Consider the following 21,925-nt stretch of genomic DNA (forward strand, 5'->3'; position numbering starts at 1 on the left):
CTCTTTCATATTCATTTGATAAAATTTACTGTTTGCAATAGCATGAATTGTTCTATATAATAAGAATGTTCTTATCCCGGGCATAAAAACAATGCCGTATTTTGCGAAACCTTTTCAACTTTTGATCTTCAGTGCTGTACAACTTTGTACTTTTTTCACTTTCGATCTTTTATATCTGGGCGTCACTGGTGAGTCTTGTGTGGGCAAGGCGCGTTTTTGGCGTATTGAATTTTAAACCTGATGCTTTTTGTTATCTATTAATCATGTTTTTCTGTGTCTAATATGTTCTCCTATTTATTTGTATTGTAGTCCTGTAATATTATGTTGTCATTTCAATGTTATATTTAACTTTGCCATTAAAGTGCGAGGTTTGGCATGCCTTAAAACCAGGTTCAACCCACCACTTTTATTCCCCTTTAAAAGTGTCCTGTACCAAGTCAGGAAGATGGCCATTGTTATAATATTGTTCGTTTCTGTTTTCTCTTATTTTTGAGATAAGACGTGGCACGGTACTTGTCTATCCCATATTCATGTATTTGGTTTTGATGTTATATTTGTTATTCTCGTGGTGTATTGTCTGTTGCTTGGTCCGTTTCTGTATGCTGTTGCGTTTCGGTGTTGTGTCGTTGTTCTCCTCTTATATTTAATGCGTTTCCCTCAGTTTTGGTTTGTTGCCCCGATTTTGTTTTTTGTCCATGGATTTATGAGTTTTGAACAGCGGTATACTACTGTTGCCTTTATTTTTCGCCATCGTATGTGACGTCACAATTTTTTTAATTACGTTGACGCTTGGACTGATTCGGATGTGTGTCTATTTTGTGATAAACTTGGGTTTAGTTTTCTGTAATTAGTTAATATTTCAGTTTCATTATGTATATCTCTTTCATATTCATTTGTTAACATTTACTGTTTGCAATAGCATTAAGTATTCTATATAATAAGGATGTTCTTATCCCGGGCATAAAAACAATGCCGTATTTGTCAAAACCTTTTCAACTTTTAATCTTCAGTGCTGTACAACTTTGTACCTTTTTCACGTTCGATCTTTTATATCTAGGCGTTATGTATTCAGGTTTAGTTTTCTGTAATTAGTTAATACTTTAGTTTCTTTGTGTATATCTCTTTCATATTCATTTGATAAAATTTACTGTTTGCATTAGCATGAATTGTTCTATATAATAAGAATGTTCTTATCCCGGGCATAAAAACAATGCCGTATTTTGCGAAACCTTTTCAACTTTTGATCTTCAGTGCTGTACAACTTTGTACTTTTTTCACTTTCGATCTTTTATATCTGGGCGTCACTGGTGAGTCTTGTGTGGGCAAGGCGCGTTTTTGGCGTATTGAATTTTAAACCTGATGCTTTTTGTTATCTATTAATCATGTTTTTCTGTGTCTAATATGTTCTCCTATTTATTTGTATTGTAGTCCTGTAATATTATGTTGTCATTTCAATGTTATATTTAACTTTGCCATTAAAGTGCGAGGTTTGGCATGCCTTAAAACCAGGTTCAACCCACCACTTTTATTCCCCTTTAAAAGTGTCCTGTACCAAGTCAGGAAGATGGTCATTGTTATATATTGTTCGTTTCTCTTTGTGTTGCATTTTAACGTTGAGTCGTTTGTGTTTTCTCTTATTTTTGAGATATTGAGATAAGACGTGGCACGGTACTTGTCTATCCCAAATTCATGTATTTGGTTTTCATGTTACATTTGTTATTCTCGTGGTGTTTTGTCTGATGATTGGTCTGTTTCTGTGTGTGTTGCGTTTCGATGTTGTGTCGTTGTTCTCCTCTTATATTTAATGCGTTTCGCTCGGTTTTGGTTTGTTACCCCGATTTTGTTTTTTGTCCATGGATTTATGAGTTTTGAACAGCGGTATACTACTGTTGCCTTTATTTATGCCATTTCTTGTAAATGATACATGACTGAGGGACAATTCATATGTCAGCTATTTTGTTGTTTCATACATGACTATTGAATAATCAGAACGTGCATGAATGTGTACGATAACTAAAATGACCTTTAAAGTGGACACTAGACGAGTCAATATTATAGTTTATCAATGGAATTTGTTGAGGTATGAAAGGTAAGATTCCCAACGTCTTCTAATTTCACAAAATTTTCCGAATAAACTGTAGATAAATTATTTGTTTAAAACCTTTTGTTGGGAAAAAAGAGATAGTTTACAAATTAGACGCTTTCTTCCATTAAACAGGGCATTTTTCGAATAGACATTCCGAAATTCATTTTTGGCATGGCTACGGCATGTAACATTATTATTATTTATGATAACACAAAAAAGCATATTTGTGGCTCATTTGAATATATAAATCACAATTAATCCCTAACTTATGTAGTCAGTATATAAAGTCAAAATATGTCCGATCTGCATATTTTCGGAGATCAAAAGTCAATACGATCGTTCTAATGTCAATTTCGCCGACCTCACAAAATGTTGTTAAACATTATAATTGCAATAGTCCAAATGAAAAATATCGTTAATGGAAACATCTTATAAACTATAGAATAAGTAATAAAAATAACAAATTGGCAGTGTATATGCATTTGTAACGTATTTCTGAATTCATCTTCATTTGGAACGTTCCTGGTCAAGGACGGAAAAAACTATATGGCAAACCAATCATAGAATGATGGTCAAATGTACTTTATCTTATCATTTAATATTGCTTTTAATTTTTCATTAACGTTACCTTTCTGGTTTTCCATTTTAGCATAAATGCTTGGTTTTTCTTGGATACCTAGTGCTTCGTAAACGCCCATCGAGCTAAAAACAAAAAATAGAAAGTAAAGTACTTTTAAAGTTTACTAAATATAACACGGTAGAGTATTAACTATATGCAAATACAATTTATTTGATTGTTTGCTGCAGCTGGGAGGATGAATAAATGTAATGATAAACACCCTTAACGTGCATAACAATTACTATAATGTTTCTATATAATTGTCAGTTAGAGAACAATAATTTCTACAGTACAAATAGACAAACACTATGTAAACATGCATACATGATTATATTAATGCCCACATTTTTTTAGACATTTCGCAAAAAACTTGAACTTTCCACTGATAAAATGATGAATTGTGATATATTATTTCAGAGAAGATGCGATGAAAAGTGTTCTGCTGAAAAAAAAGACTTAAGGTAGCACTACAGTCTAACAGTGATTTTTTATAAGATATTTTTTTTATCACATAATTTTGAAGTAAGAATTATTATGCACAGTTTGTTAAAGTCCCAAAATCATTATCAGATCACAACAGGGAGTAAATTGATAATGAACTTATGTAAATAAAAGCACATGGTAATATGTCAATCATCTGTTGATGCCAGTGTCCAGCTGTTAATCACTGACCACAAGATAAATAGTGTGGTCTTATCTCATTGTATCATGTGTCTGGCAACAAAAATAATTTACATAACTTTGAAGTAAACAGAGAAATGGGAAAAGTTATTTAAAAGAAGAAAATCTAAAGGGAAACACATCTAACCAAAATGAACAAAAAAGGATAAGAGTGTGAAAGTATCTTTGAAAGCATCTTTGAAAGCCTCTTACAAACTTTAAATTTTTAATGTTCTTACTACAAAGAAGAAGAATATAGGTCTGAATCTGTCTTCTGTTAGGAGTTTTAGGCACTTTAACCAATTTTAAGTTTATGTGAAATTTTTCAATTCCATAACACTCAAAAATCATGTGGGGACAGTCTATTTTCAGGAAGGGAATGGTCTTGATCTTTTTTTGAACATGTCTTTTATTGCACAATTTTAATGTTCTAGCTAATTTCATAGTATATTTATTTTTGAAATACAAATGAAAATCATTCTTTATAGTGATAATAGTGATGTTAAATATTGATTATATGCAGCTGGTCAATCCTGTTATTTTCTTATCTTAGACTGTCTGGATAGAGGCGGAGCTTTGTCTATATTTAATTACTACATCACAGATGTTGGTCAAATCTGTGACGTCAAACTCCCGCCAAATGCCAAGTTAGTGTTGGCCAGTGGACATATAATTCAAAATTTACAGTATAAGAGCATCAAAGACACAAAGTGTGTGGTTATATTGATAATATAATGGTGTCAGAACACTCCTGGGATGTTCTCAGTGGAACTTTTGTATTAATGATGCATTTATATGGGTTCTAAATGGGAAATTTAGTTTTAAGGTAATTTCTCAGAACAATTTTTTCATGAGAATTGTTAGCAAAAAATGAAAATAGAAACTTCACGGGTACCCCTTTTGGTTTGACTTTCATATATGTGATTAAAAGAAGTATTTTATACAATACCTTGTCCAAGTTTTTGGATAATTTGTTTCTAAATGAATTTATAGGTGTCCAAAGATGAAAGGTGAAATAAAGGTTTGGCACCCAGGAGTTAAATCAATATATCTTCTTACTGGAGGCATATATAAAAAATCTGAGACACGGAATGTGCCATTTTCATCCAAGTTGGTAGACCTCTTTTTTTTGGTTTTAAGGAGCACTAATTTGAGATTTATTATACCAAAAATAAATTTATCTACAGATTAAGAACAATTAATATTTCAGCTTTATAATGAGTTAAAGATTTTAAAAATCCATTGAGTTGTTTTAGAGAAATTAATCTTTAAAGACTGTTGGTTGGAGTCAGAAAATTTTGACTGTAGTGCTACCTTAAGCGATATCTTGTGGAAAGTATGGAATTTTAAACAATTTCTTTCTAGTGATGACAATTTTCATTACTTATACATTTTAATTGATTTTAATGACGACTTGTGAAAAGGTGAACTTATTGAACTGAACTCATAACGAAGTTTCAATTTTGTTTCTCTGACACATTCAAATTTTTTTTTAAATGCATACTTCTAGTATTCTAGTATTGTGTTTTGCAAGCTAGTTGCTTTTCGTTCTGAATTTTTTTTTAAATGGTCGTTACCTTCTGATATTTAAAGTCTAAATTTCATTTTAGGAAAAACAAATCAAACTCAATAACTATGATCATTGTTTTAAACAGTTTAAATATTGTTTAAAAATGTGAGTATATTTTTAGCTGTTATATTAAAAATTTGTTAGCTCCGTTCTGCGTGATCAATAGTTGAACGTTTGCTGTCGTTTAATATTTTCTGTACAATATCTTTTTAGCTAATTCAAGTTTAAATATTTATCAATTCACAGTAATTCAAAACCGAATTACATATCGTTTTTAGATCTCCGTTTAATTGTCACAAGTAAAGAAGTATTGTATAAGATATGCAATTTAATTTTTTAAGATATACATATACATATTTTAATAATACTAACGATTTCGATGATGTTACACCTAAAAAAGAAGAAAAAAATGATAAAAGATATAACAATTCTCAATCAATTCAACTTTAGCTTTTGAAATAACAGCAAACAAATAGCAATAGTTCAACAGAAGTATACAGTAAATCAGCGTTGTAACTATTGTGCATCGAGATGTATTGTCAAATAATTCTCTGGACGAGATAAGATATTGACAGCTATAATTAAACTTACACAATAAAGTAAACAAGTCATACTTATTTTGTGTAAATTTTATTATCATTACTATTGTATTTAATTTTGGATGTAACGCATCTTCTAATTGGCTGACAGTGTTTTGTATATCAGCTCATAAACATAATTTTGTCATGTGACTGTTACGTAATCAACATTTGTTCATGGTTAACTCAGACTTAAACTTGTATTCAAATTGAATTACAAGGAATGGCTGTTATATTATTTCTATGAAAAGAGTGGACAACAGTTCCTTATGAGCATCGTAATTCAATGCGCCAATCCGTTAATAAAAAATAAAATAAAAACCTAGGTCTTATCATTACAACAACTGAAACAAGTATTCACTACATGTACAAAATAGCCTTGATGTAAGCAACTTATGTCTATCGTACGGCAAAGACGAGTGGCTGCAAATGTGACACTTATAATTAAAACAGTTGTTCCTTTGTCTCGGGGCAAGTTATACTCTAGAATTTCCATAATATTCGCATCATATATATTATACAATTAAATCAATTAAAATTTACAAATACTTTTGATCAGAAATCTGAATTAGAGATAAATTTAAGTATGATATAAGCAAATTCGTCCATGTGTAGAGTTGTCTTACATATCTTATGGAACTCAAATACAATCTATTATTTTCATATTTGATCCGTTGCAAAAGAGGACGAAAGATACCAGAAGGATATTCAAACTCATAAATCGAAAATAAACTGACAACACCATGGCTAAAATGAAAAAGACAAACAGACAAACTAAAGTACACATGACACAGCATAGAAAACTAAAGAATAAACAAGAAAGACAAGTTCTTTCAATTAAATTTTACCATACGCACCTTTGGTATTTTCTAAATCATCATAAACACTTATTTTGTCTTTGGTACCAAGTGTTTCGTATGTTTTACTAGATCTGAAACATATAATCATTCCAATATTACGGATAGGACGAAATATGTAGAGTAACAGCTTAGGCGACAGCCATGATTTTAAAAAAATAGCTATAGGTCTTTCTGTGCAATTTTTAAAAATACTGTAGTGTGAACATTCCTGAGCTTAATGGATTTATTTAGAAAAAAACGCCATACGCAGTGATTAGAATGGAAAATGGGTGTAATTGCAGGGATATAGGAATTCGTCAAGAGGAATCAACATTTAGTAATTGACTCAATTTTACAGTCGTTCATCTCTTGCTATTTTATAGAAAAGGTCAAGATAAAAGCCGTCATCCTTCTTTTGCTTGAATCATTATGAAATGGGTCACCTCGATATTGAGTTGACACATTTTCCGTTCACTGGTGAAGGTTAACTTAGAATTGTGAGGAACTTTGAAATTAATAACAAAATTAATATGGTCAACTTTTAATTTAAAATATATGAAAACCTTTTCGCAATTAAACCCATTTTATGAATGCTTTTTTTTAAATCCTGTGTAGTATTTAAAAAAAACGTGTATGTTTTTTTTCTTCAAAACAAATGAAAATGAATGCAATACTTGATAAATTGTATTCTTTCATAGCATTTTGCTGGATGTACTTTTATCAAAAACACCCTGACACATTTTTTTGTAAGCTTTGTAAGGATGTATCAAAATCTAAACATTTGGATAGCTTAATGACCAAAATGAACATTCAAATAATAGTGAAATCTATGTTTTGTCATTATTATCTGAGGATGTAAGTGTCAAAGAAGCCTTATATACTCACTGTGGATGCTCAACATCTGAAACAATACAATATCAATACAATAATGTTCAATAAAGAGACATATTATAATACCAACAATAGCAGGACTGTGGATATGTTCCGGACCATATGAGAATTTGGACCATACGCGTATGGTCATGACCATATAGGTAAAATTGAGAATGGAAATGGGGAATATATACATGTACTCATATGGTCGGGGTAATAAAACTCTGTTACAGATTACTTTGACTACTTCTAAACTCCTCATATAGGTATGACCGTTCCTTAAAAATACGTTTTTATATAGGTCAGTTTATTATATTCATAATATAATAAAGAGATTAACTAAATAAAAATAAGAAGTTTCACATAGTTAGTTTTATTACCTAGTCAAGACTGTAATAAACACATTTTATACCGATGTCCATTACAGATTTGTTTTACGAGTGAATAGCAATATGTCGACTTAAAAAGATAACATCCAAAAAAATTCTAAATGAACTGTTACACAAGAAGTCACTGACAAAGAACATATTTTATGAAGTTGTTTTGTGAATAGGGTGTACTGTAGTCAATATTATATACGATATTTAAAATCTAGAGCTTCATTAACACCGTAGACACATCGAAATAACCCAAAAAAATCGGCATCACTGCACGCAGCTGCAAAGAATGCTGTCTGTTCACTTGCAATCAAGAGGTATAACTGAAAGGATCGTGCACAACCATGACGTGCAAATGCGAAAAAAAGTTATTTTGCTGTGTGGAAAAAAATGTCACCATAAGCCTACATGCAAGAATGTAATATGCGATGAAAATTAACTTTGGCTTCAATATTCAATTTTAACGTAGCCTTTATATTAATACATTGTCATGTAACCATCATATGCTTGGTTTTTTTAGATAAAGTTTATTGTATTATTGAAATGTTTGTAATGCATATTTGAAAAAAAAAACCTATATGGTAAAAATAATCATATGGTCCGGAGTTTATACTCATATGGTCCGACCATACGCGTACAGTCGGACCATACGCGTATGGTCGGACCATTTGAGTATACGCCATACGCATATGGTCCGGAACAGATATAAGTGATTTTTATGTTTATTCAACCATATATAAAGTTATACTGATTTTATCAGGACACAGTTTCAAACGAATTGAGATATACGAGAGAACATAATTCTGATTTTGTTTTTACTTCGAAGTGCTACATCTCTTAACGTATTGCGTTTGCAACATTCTAGAAGCACCTACATATGTTATACATATCTTTCAGATCATTCGATATTCCAGAGGTTTTGATTTTTAATACGGTTTCAATGATAAAGGAATGCTCTTTACGAAAAGGCTTTCGAACAAAGGGTTCTGAATTGTGAATCATCCCTTCCACAGTTCTAGTGACGTCATCTTTAGTTGATTGACCGCTATGTGATATCTGTGTTACAAATGATAACTGATGTTATTTTATTGATTATCAGAATTTCCACGATAATGATATCACCGAAAGTAATGTTTAGCCGAATTTTGATTACACGAGTAGCATTACCGGTGCCGCATGTGAAACAGAGCTGCTTATTTAGCTTTGCAGAGTACCTGATTATTGCTTTTGGTGGAGTTTTTGTTGCTCAGTCTTCCTTTTTTATGCCCCACCTACGATAGTAGAGGGGCATTATGTTTTCTGGTCTGTGGCTCCGTTCGTCTGTGCGTCCGTTAGTTTGTGCGTCCGTTCGTCTGTGCGTCCGTCCGTTCATGTTAAAGTTTTTGGTCAAGGTAGTTTTTGATGAAGCTGAAGTCCAATCAACTTGAAACTTAGTAGACTTGTTGCTTATGATATAATCTTTTTAATTTTGAAGCTAAATTAGACTTTTGACCCCAATTTCACGGTCCACTAAACATAGAAAATGAAAGTGGGAGTTTCAGGTTAAAGTTTTTGGTCAAGGTAGTTTTTGATAAAATTGAAGTCCAATCAACTTTAAACTTAGTACATATGATCCCTATAGTATAATATTTCTAATTTTAATACCAACTTAGATCATTACCCAATTTCACGGTCCATGGAACATGGAAAAGGATAGTGCGAGTGGGGCATCCGTGTACTTTGGACACATTCTTGTTTTAAGATAGATGTTGTGTGCACTTGTGTGTCTTTGTTGTTGGGTTCTGTTTTTGTATAATTATGTTGCCCGTTATTGGCTTTGAATGTCACGTCACCTTTGAATCTTTATGTTATAAAGCTAACTTACCAAATTTATTTTCCACTTCTTCGTATTCATCTCCGTTTTGAATATTCTGGAAGCCGGCGTTTACATAAAATTTATCATTTCTTAAAAAAGAAGTAAGAATTGATATAACAAATACGTTTCAATTCTAAAAGTAAATATCAATTAACTTTGAGTATTCAAAATATTGTCTTCAGTATAGCAGTTTGTCAACACATAAGTAATATACCAAGAGCCTAGAATTTTAAAATATTTGTGCTATTTTAAATTTTGTGATAAATTGAAAGAAATGTAAATGCTTGTAATCCCCTTTTAAGCAAATATAAGAAGATTGCCGGTTTTAATGAGAACGGGGCATCTTTTTGATATAAATAAGTTTGGTACGCTATTTAATATTAATTTGGTAAAAAAAATATAGATCGCCTGATAATGATGATAGATTATCATAACCAACATCCCCGAAAAGAAAATAAAAAATCAACAAAAATCATCTAAAAATCATATAAAGATCAACACTGTCGATGCTGTTTTAAGATGTAGTAACTTTTTGTTAATTATGTTTATCCATTTTGAAATTTTGAACGTTATCATTGTGACATTCAATTCTAATGTACGTCTATTTGAAGTTGTGTATAATGTTGAAGCAGCGTGTCCTTGTGATATGATCAATTCTGATTTTATGACATATAATCACAGTATATTTACATTTATCGCAGAGGCATAGATACACAAAATTGGCTATTCCGCGTTACGCCCTTCAAATTCATACAACAATTCTTTGACAGTGGATCCGACGTTTCACGTAACTCACTTTGAATACAATACGGTTACCTTTAGTTCCATATTAGTCTTACTTTCAATTTATTTTTACTTGTTATCGATTCCGTAAATACATCATTTATATCTTGTTATAATCATTAATATTTTCATTATATATTTGATATGAAAATAAATCAATGTGGTATGATTGTCAATGTATTGAGAAAACTCTCCATCAGCGACCACACAACGTATATATTACATGTAAGCCGCTTTGTGTCATCCTATGACCTTTGACTAGAGCAAAACACATACCGTAAAATAAGGTATAAAAGGCACAGAAGTAATAAGTTTAAAAGAATTTAAATATAATAATAAAGGCTTAATATATGTACAATAAATTAACGACAACAAACGACAACTTCTACATGAAAGCTTGGCCCCTGACTTTGAACAAGTACATTCAGTGTCAGACGGGGTTAAACATTGTGAAAACTTCTCCCTAAACTGATACAGTGTAGTAACAGCACATCATAAAACAAACTTTAAAAAGCAGTTGAAAACAGTCTCACTTATCAGATCGATACAAAGAATAAAAACAAGTATATTTAATTATAATTTTGTTCTGACTACAAAAATAAACCACAAACGCTGGACAATTTACACTCCCACATATAATAGTATTTCCAATACGGTTGAGATCTTTTGTCTACTATTTATGATTGAATAGAAAATAGTCAACTTACTTTTCTTTTTTATCTTTCCCTGCAAGTGTAAATACTAAACCGTGTGAGATTATCACTATACAAGAGGGATGAAAGATACCAAAGGGACATATTTCAGACATGAAACACGTTAGATAAATAACACGTTGAAATAATGTGATTAAAATGATTATGAATTTGAACTTTTGAATGCCCAGGGTACACATTACGAAGGCAATGCTTTATATCATCTTTTTTTCGTATTTGTATACCTAATGCGGTTAAACGAATATAAACATTCAAAAATAACCACCATATCGAAAAAACTACACATTGAAGTTACTGCTTTACATATTCAGTTTTTACTGAAACTAGCTGGACAATAGACAGTTAGTAATGTATCTCAATCATTTCCTCTTTCGATTAAATAAATTCCAATAATGTTTACTTAAAGCAATAATTTCATTTTTTACGATGTAATGGGATTGACCCTTGTTTTACGTATATTCACAAAGTTAAAAAAAAAAGTGTATCAAGTTCACTTGCCATGTGTTACTGCGTTATTCCCAGTATATAAAAGTATTTAATGTCTCATATATAAATTTATTATTCACCTTACATAGCATTTAAGTTAAGGTACCAGTTAAATATTTTATCATAGTAAAATAATACTCAATACAAGAAGACGAAACATATTAACCTTAATCTCTTTTCAATTAAATAGTGAGCGATGTCAGCAGAAAGAGGTCGTCGTTTATTATGATATTTAGCCGATGTTATCTTTTGCTTAAAATTTTACCTTGACTCCTTTTGATTAACAGGATCACTATAAAGGAGGCGCATACAATTACTAAAGTAACAACAACTCCTACTACAGCACCAATTACTGCACTTGATGTCGTAGATACTGTAACAAAAATGAATAAACAAATAAAAATGTTATATTTAACTTTATCATTCAAATCTCCAAATATGTACATTAAACATGAGTTATCATTGTATTAGAAATGATAAATATTACATTTTAGTAACACTGACTACATTCACAGTTATGGACATGCTAAGGAGGATATATCAGTATATATGTATGATTTACGTCTTGGTTACCTTAGCCGTATTTGTCACAATTTTTGGGAATTTCGGGTCCTCAATGCTCTTCGACTTTTTACTTGTTTAACTTTATAACTATTTTGATCTGAGCGTCACAGATGAGTCTTATGTTGAAGAAACGCACGTCTAGCGTATCAAATTATAAGCATGGTACTTTTGATAACTATTTAGTCATAATTTTGATATTTTCCGCATTTGTAATCAGACCACGCCTTTTAATTAAAAGTAGATAAAATCTGATAATTGTTGACTTAAAATGATCTGTTTGCTGCAACCAATACTATTTAACATAATAAAATAATATTGATACATTTTTTCAATAACTTTTCAGTGACTCCAGATTATCATTTTCACCGATGACTTCACGTAAAGTACTTGCATGGTATGCATTAATATCTAAACTAAAGTATTCTCGTTGTTTTTCGCGAATATGTTTATTTAATGAAGTAACTTTAAATTCAGTCATAAGTCAAACGCAAAGATGTATGCCGTCAATCGCCAAAGAAAATATGACCATGAAATATGAAAATGTTACATGTGTTGAATATATGTACATTGAAACCCTAGAAATTTTATGAATTAAAAAGCAAAACGTTAACATGCTATGATATATATATCCGATGATATTTACATGTACATAGATTAATTGTCACTTATCTTTTATTGTACATCTATATTTTCAATATTTCTTCAATAAGAAAAAAAGTTGTACAGCTGCAAAGTTATAATTAGTTTTCTAGTTAAATGAACGAATCAAAATAACAGAAAAAAGGTACAATATTCCAATGATGCATGGCACACTTTCATCTAATATAATAATGAAACAGGTGTGGACAGCATGAAAAAAAAACAAATAACGAAATATAGATTGATAGTCACATTAGAAATATACCTTTTGGACCTGAACTTTTAGTTAAGACAATAAGCACATCTGTGAAATTACTTCTTTTCATTGCTGTATTCTCAGCATACATTCTCAGTTCGTAGGCTTTTCCTTCCTTTAAGTTTGTTACTTCATATGTTCTACGTCTCCTTTGTTCATTTATATCTTCCTCACCAGCAGATACTATGGTCCATTCCGATGATCCTTGGACTCTGTACTGTATGTAAAATGTTTGTTTATATCCTCCACCAGAACTTGGATCCCATTGGACTGTGAAACTGGTAAATGCTGAATCTCTTTGACTAAAATTTCCTGGTATGTCTGGTACACCTAACGATTATGTTTTAAAATGTTCTTTACATGATAATATGTACCGATATGACAAAACAAAGCAATATTTTATTCTGTAAACCAAAACATAAACTGTTCGATAATAATGAAAAATATATTCTAAACCATGCTTGTTAAATATAATTATAAATTTGTATTTGAAATTGGAACTATAGCCTATGTTGACGTCTTCAACTTGTCATGAAAATCAATTCAAAGAAGATACTGTTATAATTATAATCATAATATAAACAAATCTGTTCTGAATAAATTCCTTTATCCTCAATGTGAGATAAAGACAGCGATAACTTGAAAGTGCAGTCCTCTTGGCTCTTATTTTTTGTTGGTTTCTTTTTTGCTCACTAATGTTAAAGATACATTTTTCAGCAACTAAAAAATATGGGGGGCAAATTGTTTCAACGAAATACAAGTATACACTAACACTTGATAGAAACTATTGATTATTGTTTAAGAGGCATACAGACGTTAATATATACTGTTTTGTAAACTTTACGGACGCCATCACGAGTTGTTTGATCATTATGGAATAACCGTTTCACAAATGATAACGTCGTAACTACAATCCCCTTCCCTTTCATGAATGTGACCAACCAAATTAGACAATTTACCGGATTTGTTATCACATAAGCAACACGATGGGTGCCACATGTGGAGCAGGATCTGCTTACCCTTCCGCAGCACCTGAGATCACCCCTAGGTTTTGGTGGGATTCGTGTTGTTTATTCTTTAGTTTTCTATGTTGTGCCATGTGTACTATTGTTTGTCTGTTTGTCTTTTTCATTTGAGCCATGGCGTTGTCAGTTTATTTCCGAATTATGAGTTTGTCTGTCCCTTTGGTATCTTTCGTCCCTCTTTTACACTTTCGAACGCAGCCTAAACCGACGAAAGCATATCGTCTTGTAATAAAAGATACCGCACACATTTGACTAAGGAATAAAAACACAGATACTGAATTTCGAAGTTATATAAAGCAATATTTTGGTTTGGATTAATTCTATAAGTGTAATTTTTCAATACACTTTGTATGCGATTAAAATTCTTTATTTGTTACAGTAATCTAATAATGATCAACATCTTTTTTTTTTAATATAACAAGAACAAAAAAATAAACAAAAGTTTTTAATGGTTTATGAATTTTCCCTGCAAATTTTTCCGCTGTTTGCTAATATAACCTGGCACGGTTTTTTTTTTGTGGTTTCAGTGAACTAGCTGGTTTTAACTTGTAGTAACCAAAATTTCACATATATTTTCTCAAACGATCAAGTCATTATGACGAGTAAAATAATTGCAGCTTACTTTTAAAATTCGACTTTTTTTTACCGAGACTTCTATACAATGTCACATTGTTGTCAACTTCAAGCATATATATTGTTGTTGAAAGATATATGCATACAGTTTATAATCAAAAAGACGAATTGTTCATTCCCTTATACGCCTATAAAATAATTTCGCTTTTTGCACAAATTGGGCAACTAGTTGAAATTTTGATACTGTAAAGTTAGCCATCTACTAGTATATCGAATTTGTATCTTCCTATCAACTACATTGCGATTTACGTTATCGCTTGTGTTGTGTATTGGTTTTTTTTTTTTTAGGTCTTTCCACTTTTCGGTGAAAAGACCTGTTGGTTTTCTTCTGATTATTAGGTATTTCCACTTTTTCGTGGAAAGACCTATTGGTTTTCTTCTGATTGTTAGGTCTTTTCACCTTTCCGTGGAAAGACCTATTGGTTTTCTTCTGATTATTAGGTCTTTTCACCTTTCCGTGGAAAGACCTATTGCTTTTGTTCTGATTATTATTTTTTGTCTTCCGCCAAATTTTGTTCCTTCGCTGTTTTTTTTGTTTCGGAAGATGTCGCTTATCATATTTGGAACTTGATATCGAACAGTTTATACGCTTTTAAAACTGACCCTGCTTAACCGAATACTTTCCCATATAAGAGTTATCTCCCCGAACACTGTTTTTCTTGTTATCGCTTAATATTCGCAACATTATAAGAAACCGACAAATTTATTTTACCAAATTTCTCGTTATATCTTCAGGATGATTTCATTTATTTTGACCGAAGCTATCCGGAGACTCCATATGAGAGTTATTTCCCCTTTTGTATTTGATATAAGAGATATGCATTTTTAACAGGAAAAATATAAGTGATAGAGGCCTAAGGTCTTTTGGTTTGAGGTCCTTGGTCCAAAAAAATAAAAATGAGGTCAAGGTCAAAGGTCAAGGTCATGTTCAAAAGTTTTGGCTTGTTATCTCTTATTTTCAGAAATCATATAAGATATCGACAAAATATTTTCACATAATTGTTAGTAGCAACATGTCGTAACACTTAAATTTGAGTTGAAAGGGTACGTAGACAGTTGATGCGAGTTTTCCCCCTTTTATATCCAATATCAGTCGTATGCTTATATAACTCATTAATAGTATAAAGTAGAGGCCTATAGTCGTTTGATTAGAGGTCCTTGGTCTATGACTTTGAAATTGAGCTCAAGGTCATATGTTAATTTAACGTTCTAGATTTTGACTTTTGCTTTTACTTCATAAATATACATGATAAAGACATGGGACTTTTGCATTGGGTTGCAAACAATGTGACCTTGAAAAAGGCAATCGGAAGTGGTCTTTTGTGAACTGGAAGTAGCTATTTTTTGTACTAAATTAATGTAAAAGTATATAGAACTATATATTTTTGAATTCAGTGTCAAGTAAACTATCAAACAATACCGGAAGTGACATCTTTTGAACATGAAGTAAAAACATTATTTCCCTTATTTATATCTTTTTGTGTAGAAACATATAATTTTGGGACCAGCGTACAATAAGCTATAAGCTGTCATTTGACGCTGAAATTGACATTTGAAACCAAATTTTAATATTTTCATATCAAAACAGATCGTTACAGGTGGAAAGACCTTCGATTGTTCTCTGAACAATTGGTTTTTAATTGTTTTTGGGTTTCTTCTGTTTTGTTTTTTTTTTTGTTGGGGAGGGGGGGTCTACGTATATTGTATATATACTTTAAAAGATTGAGTTTCCTTTTTGTTAACTGCAAAAATTTTATGAGAAGTTTTTCAATCAATGCGTAAAATTATCAATATTTTGAATAATGTATTGTTAATTAAACTTGTAAACTTCGTTTTTTCGTTATCTTGTTATAAATCACCAAACATCCTATTGTCTCGAATATATACCACATGCTACGTATAGTTGGTTAACAACCTTTTCTTGTAGGTTCAATTGTCCTTGCTTTTGAACGCATAATAATTATCTGAAATATTTTGGACGATATCACGTCATAAAAGATCTCTCTTCTTCATTACAGGTACTGCGAACGTATTTACCCAGTGTAAATATTTTACTTCATGTTCTATTCATTTAAATTTTAGCAGGCATTCGTTATAATATACGGTCCTTTAGAAATTTGGAGTTCAAAATAGGAAACGATACAGCAACATCAGTACAATCATTCTCAATTTCAAAGATTTAAAGTACATATGTAGTGAAATATCGGACGGTATTTAATAAAGAGGACATTTAAACATCAAAATTTTGATTGCAATGGGAATTTATAGTTATTATTATACAGAATACCTAAAAAAAGATTTACAGTAATCCACCAATAGGGTCATGGTTGATTTTTTGTGTATGTGTATCTTATGGTCTTATTTAACTTTGAATGTCCCTCTGGTATGTATTGCTTAGTCGAGTTCAAAAACTTCGAATTACAAAAAAAAATATTTCCGCATTCAAATCAAAACGATTTATTTGGTTTTATCTGCAAATCTATAGACGTTTTACATGTATAGCCAAGAATCCGCTGAATGGATGCTCTAGGCATTTAGATAGTTGTGTGTACAATGGTCTCTTTGAACTCATTTGAATAATATATATTGACATATTTGATGTTTATCTAAAATAAAACATCTATCTTAATAGTTGTGTGAACGGGTGTCACATGTATCAGATCAAGCTTTACTCCAGAAGTTTGTCAAAGGAATAATTGTAGAATATCCTAAATGAAAGCCGTTATCAACAAAAACAAAATTGAGAAAATACCGAGACATATATATGAACTATTATAGACAACATTGATTTTTATTTGTTTTCTGTTCTGAACTAAAATATACTTACTGTCATACTCAAGTACAATAGAGAACTTTACTATCACATATTATCTTCTTATTTTTATACTTACTGGCAGATTCCAATACAATAGTGAACTTTACATCTGGAAATCCACTTTTTAGTGTTACAGTATAATTAACAAAGTCCTTTGCTTTCAAATCATGTATGGTCATTGTTACATTATAACCTTCAAGTTGTGCTTCCTTCCCATGAATCGTATCCTTAACAATAGTAGGTGAACTTGAAGATACATATTTTGCTGAATTTTGTGTTGTTATTGGTGTTCCATTAAGAGTCCAAACAAAACCGGTATATTTTGGAACACTATACACATTAACATATATATCTACTGCTTTATTAATTTCTCCAAACTGTTTGACTCTGTCAATGGTGTCTGAAGTAAATACTGGCTGAGCTGCAATTATACATAGTCAGATATTTTTTTGTTCTAAAATGACTGCATAGGAAACGTTGTAGACATTGCTTTCAAGAACAATTTATTCCTCAATTGAAGTTTTGTATATAAAAAAATAAATAAAGAACAATCAAATATAGTTTTTTTACTGAATACTTTATAAGGATGAGCATTTTGACAAACTTTGAATCAGAAATTTTATAGTTTGATAAAAGACATGATCACATTCTAAAGTTAATATTTTTATATAATGTAGATATTGATAAACTGGTGATCATATTAGCAATGTTTGCAAAATGAGCACCTCATCAATAATGCGACAAAATGCTCTGGAACTAATAACATATCCTAAACTTCCTATTTCAGTTTGACAGATGGCATTTGAGATGAAGCTGAGAAGGATAATTAGAAGTTTTAAAAAGTAAAATCACAAAAATACTGAAGTCTGAGGAAAATTCAAAACGGAAAGTCTCTAATCAAATGGCAAAGTCAAATGATTATAAACACATCAAACGAATGGACAACAACTGTCATATTCCTGACTTGGTACAGGTATTTGCAAATGTGGTGGATTGAACCTGGTTTTAAAGAATTCTGATTTAATGGTTAACATATCATTCTATTGAACCAAGTCAACACATTAAATATGTTAAAATATGCGTTGACTTTAGTTAAATGTAAACAAAACAAAAATATTATATACAATTATAAATGATCTTTTTGACACAGTAATTCTAGTTAAACTCTGAACCAACTGTTTCGAATTCAAAATTTAAAAATGTAATGGTGCATATAATTTCTTGAACAGTTGTGATTCATTTGCATTATACAATGGTATGAAAAAAAAACATAATTAAGTACAATATTATCAACTACACATGATGACAAACAATTCTACAAAGTTTTAAAGCTTTCTGTTAAATAGACACTGATACATAAGTTGCAATCACATTGTATCTTGATACAAGTTAAACAAATGGACGAAGTCATACCTCTCATGAAAACTGTGAAGTCATGCACTAAAGAAAATATGATGACACATACTCAATTCAAGCTTGAATGTTTTATAAAATTTGGGTATGCACAAGTGAATACTATCAAATCAGATTGATATATTCTTATAAATAAATAACCCAGATTACCGTTCACAGTAACTAATCCATATCCTGTCTGTTCAAGCTTATTAAATTTGTTCTTAATACCATTACTTGCTATACACATATAATATCATTTTCATAATTTTTTTATGATATATTAGAAATTGAATGTCCGCCATTTTAAAAATGGCCGCTTCTTCCGCTAATTTCGACTTTCAGAATGGGTCCATAGCTTTAAATGTTGTCCATGACATATACTACTACATTGCCAAATTTCATGCTTTTACTATAATCTGAGCAATTTTGTCAAAAATCTGCACAAATCGACTGGACTTAAAGTTATTGTCCGGAAATCAAATGTCTTATAACGATGCTGACAATGACAAGGACGACAACAACTGTGTGATACCAATATATATATGACCGCAAATATTTTTTGCGTTAGTATACTAACAATTCCACATCTTCTTTTTTATAAATAATTCCAAGTTGAAATAATAGCCTGTTATATCTATACATGTATTTGAAAATAGCCTTTTTTTACTTTGAAAAAATTAATTAAAATTAATTACCCATAACAGAAACTAATCCAAAACCTGTCTGTTCAAGCTTATTGAAATTGTTCTTAATACCATTACTTGCTATACACACATATTGTCCACTGTCCTGGTATCTTAACAACACTGGGACATCAGGTAATTTCAGAGTTTTATTTCCATCAAATTCTCGTATTAAATCTCCATATTTTGACTTGTGCTGCCATTTATGATAATTATAACTGTCTGGGTTGCCATTAGGATTGCATGTTACAGTTCTGTCAGCATCATTCTGTGTATATGTAGGACTGGTAACTGTGATGTCTGGAGCATCTGTCGTATTAAAAAAAAACTGTATGATAATAACGTTGACAATAATTTCCAGGAGCAAAGTTATCAAGAGAGTCAATTTTATTTATTTTTTCAATGGTCTTGAAAATCTGAAACAACATTGCAATGTTAGAATATTCTGTTTGCACATTTTTAGGGATAATTAGTATGAAACGTCGCACGATACTGGTGCCACCTAACGTTACACACTTGAAAACATTAGCCAAAATAAAAACGTTAAAGTTAACGTTTCTCAGATGTCTTTCTAAATTACATTTTAACGGATTTTATAAGCGAAATAGCTTAAGAGCCATTCTCTGTAAGCATCAAAATATGATGGAAACCAGTGGTCACCGATTTTCATAAAACTTTTTTAAATGAATGCTTAGTGATGTAAAAACATCTTTGTCATAATAAAAAAATATTGTAATGTTCATTGCCATGGTAACCATACAATTCATTTTCAGAAATTTACAGTAGAAACCTTTAAAATCCAACTAAGTATTTCTCCAAAACGCACCGATGAAATCCTTTGAAATTAACAGAATAGAAAGTTCTCTCCTAATAGTTTTTATATACCAAAAATCAGATATGTGTTATTTCAAATAAGAAAAATAATTCACCTTGGTCATATAGAAATTTGCTATCAGGAGTGCAAAATTCTACTAGAGTTATTTCCCTTAGTACAACTCTTTTGTTGTTTATGTTAAAAATATATATTTTGTTATTACAAGAACATTGGCTCCACAGTTATGAAAAACATAAGCTTGATGAATTTTTACAAGACTTTATATGCTATGCAAAATGTTTTGATGATAATTCACTTTCTGATGCATATGAGCGCCGTAGGGGCCATGCTGGAGTGGCAATAAGTATTCACAAGAAATTTGAAAAATTTGTTGAACTTTTACCAGACGGGGGCAACAGAATTATAGGTATCAAGTTTAATACTACACAGCCATTTATATTTTTATCTACATATCTCCCGTGTCGTGGCAATGCAAATAGCATAGACAATTATCAGGAAATCCTTGATGAACTATCAGAAATTTACATAAAATATAGCAATGTATTCAGAATTGTGATAGGTGGGGACATGAATGCATCTATTTATAGAGATTCTAAACAAGATAAAGTTTTTAGAGATTTTATAAAGGAAAACAACCTTTTAAGGATGTATTCTTCTGACTTTTCAGTCTCGTTCAGTCTCGTTGAAATCTCGTTCTTGAATTATTTCCAAAAGATGTGATAGAAGTGGAAAATATCAATGAATTTTAAAAATATTATAAGCAAACATAAATCTGTGAAAAAATTGTGTATTTACAATGAATGGTTTTTGCGTAATCCAGTTTTCAAATTTTACGACCAATCAAGTCAGTATTTTTAGCAAAAATTTTGAGAAAATGGGTGAGGGATACAAAAAATGATTTTACAAGAATCATGTACATCCCATATAATTTTGGTCTTTTCAAAAATCTTAGATATGTCTTTTTTCATTCATTTATAACAAAAAAGTTGAAATAATATGCATTTTGTTCTTAAAACTGAAAAAAATCACAAAAATACAAAATTGACAGCATGGTAAATTTTACACAAAAAAGCGTCAAAATATGATAAAACTTTCTTATATTAACACCTACCTATAGTTTTTGTAAGTAAAATTTATTCAGATTGGTCCACTTCATCTTTATAGAAAGTATGAGAAAAAGTTTAATTGTGGAACTGTGATTTTTTTCATGATAATAGCCCAAAAATAGGTAAAAATCAATGACAAATGGGAAAATCATCAAAATTGGGCATTTTCAAAGGGCCGTAGCAAAAAAAGAAGTGCACCACCATATGATTTTTTCTTCACCAATTATTTTGTTACAGTCTTATAAACCCAAAAATCAGGTTAAGAAAAAAAGTTTAATTCTAGAAATTTTTGGCTCCTCAGAGGTGTACATCCTTAATACCACCGTCTTGCGGAAAGACTTTTACCTTTTATCATTATAATGGAAGAGATACCTCCCAGATAGATTATTTTTTAGAAAGCAAAAGTGTCATTAGCAATTATTTGACTTTTATACGTGAGTCTACAAATACCTCTACTCATGATCCAATACTGACTACTATTCCATGTAATATACAAGCGAATGAGGAAATTAATTCATTAATGGAGAACAAAAGA

General features: G+C 30.8%; 2 protein-coding genes across 2 annotated transcripts in view; both read right to left on the reverse strand.

Annotated features, from left to right (window-relative positions):
* LOC143078476 (nephrin-like) overlaps window positions 1–16,881 on the reverse strand; it is a 206,446-nt gene extending 189,565 nt beyond the window's left edge. The window contains exons 1-9 of the mRNA XM_076253335.1: window positions 16,860–16,881; window positions 12,908–13,228; window positions 11,705–11,812; window positions 10,948–10,966; window positions 9,467–9,546; window positions 7,238–7,253; window positions 6,371–6,444; window positions 5,308–5,326; window positions 2,715–2,788 (exon numbers count right to left, since the gene is read on the reverse strand). Of these exons, the coding sequence (XP_076109450.1) occupies window positions 2,715–2,788; window positions 5,308–5,326; window positions 6,371–6,444; window positions 7,238–7,253; window positions 9,467–9,546; window positions 10,948–10,966; window positions 11,705–11,812; window positions 12,908–13,228; window positions 16,860–16,881 (733 nt within the window). The remainder of the gene's footprint in view (window positions 1–2,714; window positions 2,789–5,307; window positions 5,327–6,370; window positions 6,445–7,237; window positions 7,254–9,466; window positions 9,547–10,947; window positions 10,967–11,704; window positions 11,813–12,907; window positions 13,229–16,859) is intronic.
* Window positions 1–19,750, reverse strand: part of LOC143079319 (uncharacterized) — a 239,632-nt gene extending 219,882 nt beyond the window's left edge. Inside the window, exons 1-2 of the mRNA XM_076254579.1 lie at window positions 19,462–19,750; window positions 17,448–17,792 (exon numbers count right to left, since the gene is read on the reverse strand). Coding sequence (XP_076110694.1) covers window positions 17,448–17,792; window positions 19,462–19,465 — 349 coding nt within the window. The 5' untranslated portion in view covers window positions 19,466–19,750. The remainder of the gene's footprint in view (window positions 1–17,447; window positions 17,793–19,461) is intronic.
* Between the last annotated feature and the right edge of the window lie 2,175 nt (window positions 19,751–21,925).

The sequence above is a fragment of the Mytilus galloprovincialis genome, chromosome 6 (assembly GCF_965363235.1).
Source record: "Mytilus galloprovincialis chromosome 6, xbMytGall1.hap1.1, whole genome shotgun sequence".
Lineage (NCBI taxonomy): Eukaryota > Metazoa > Mollusca > Bivalvia > Mytilida > Mytilidae > Mytilus > Mytilus galloprovincialis.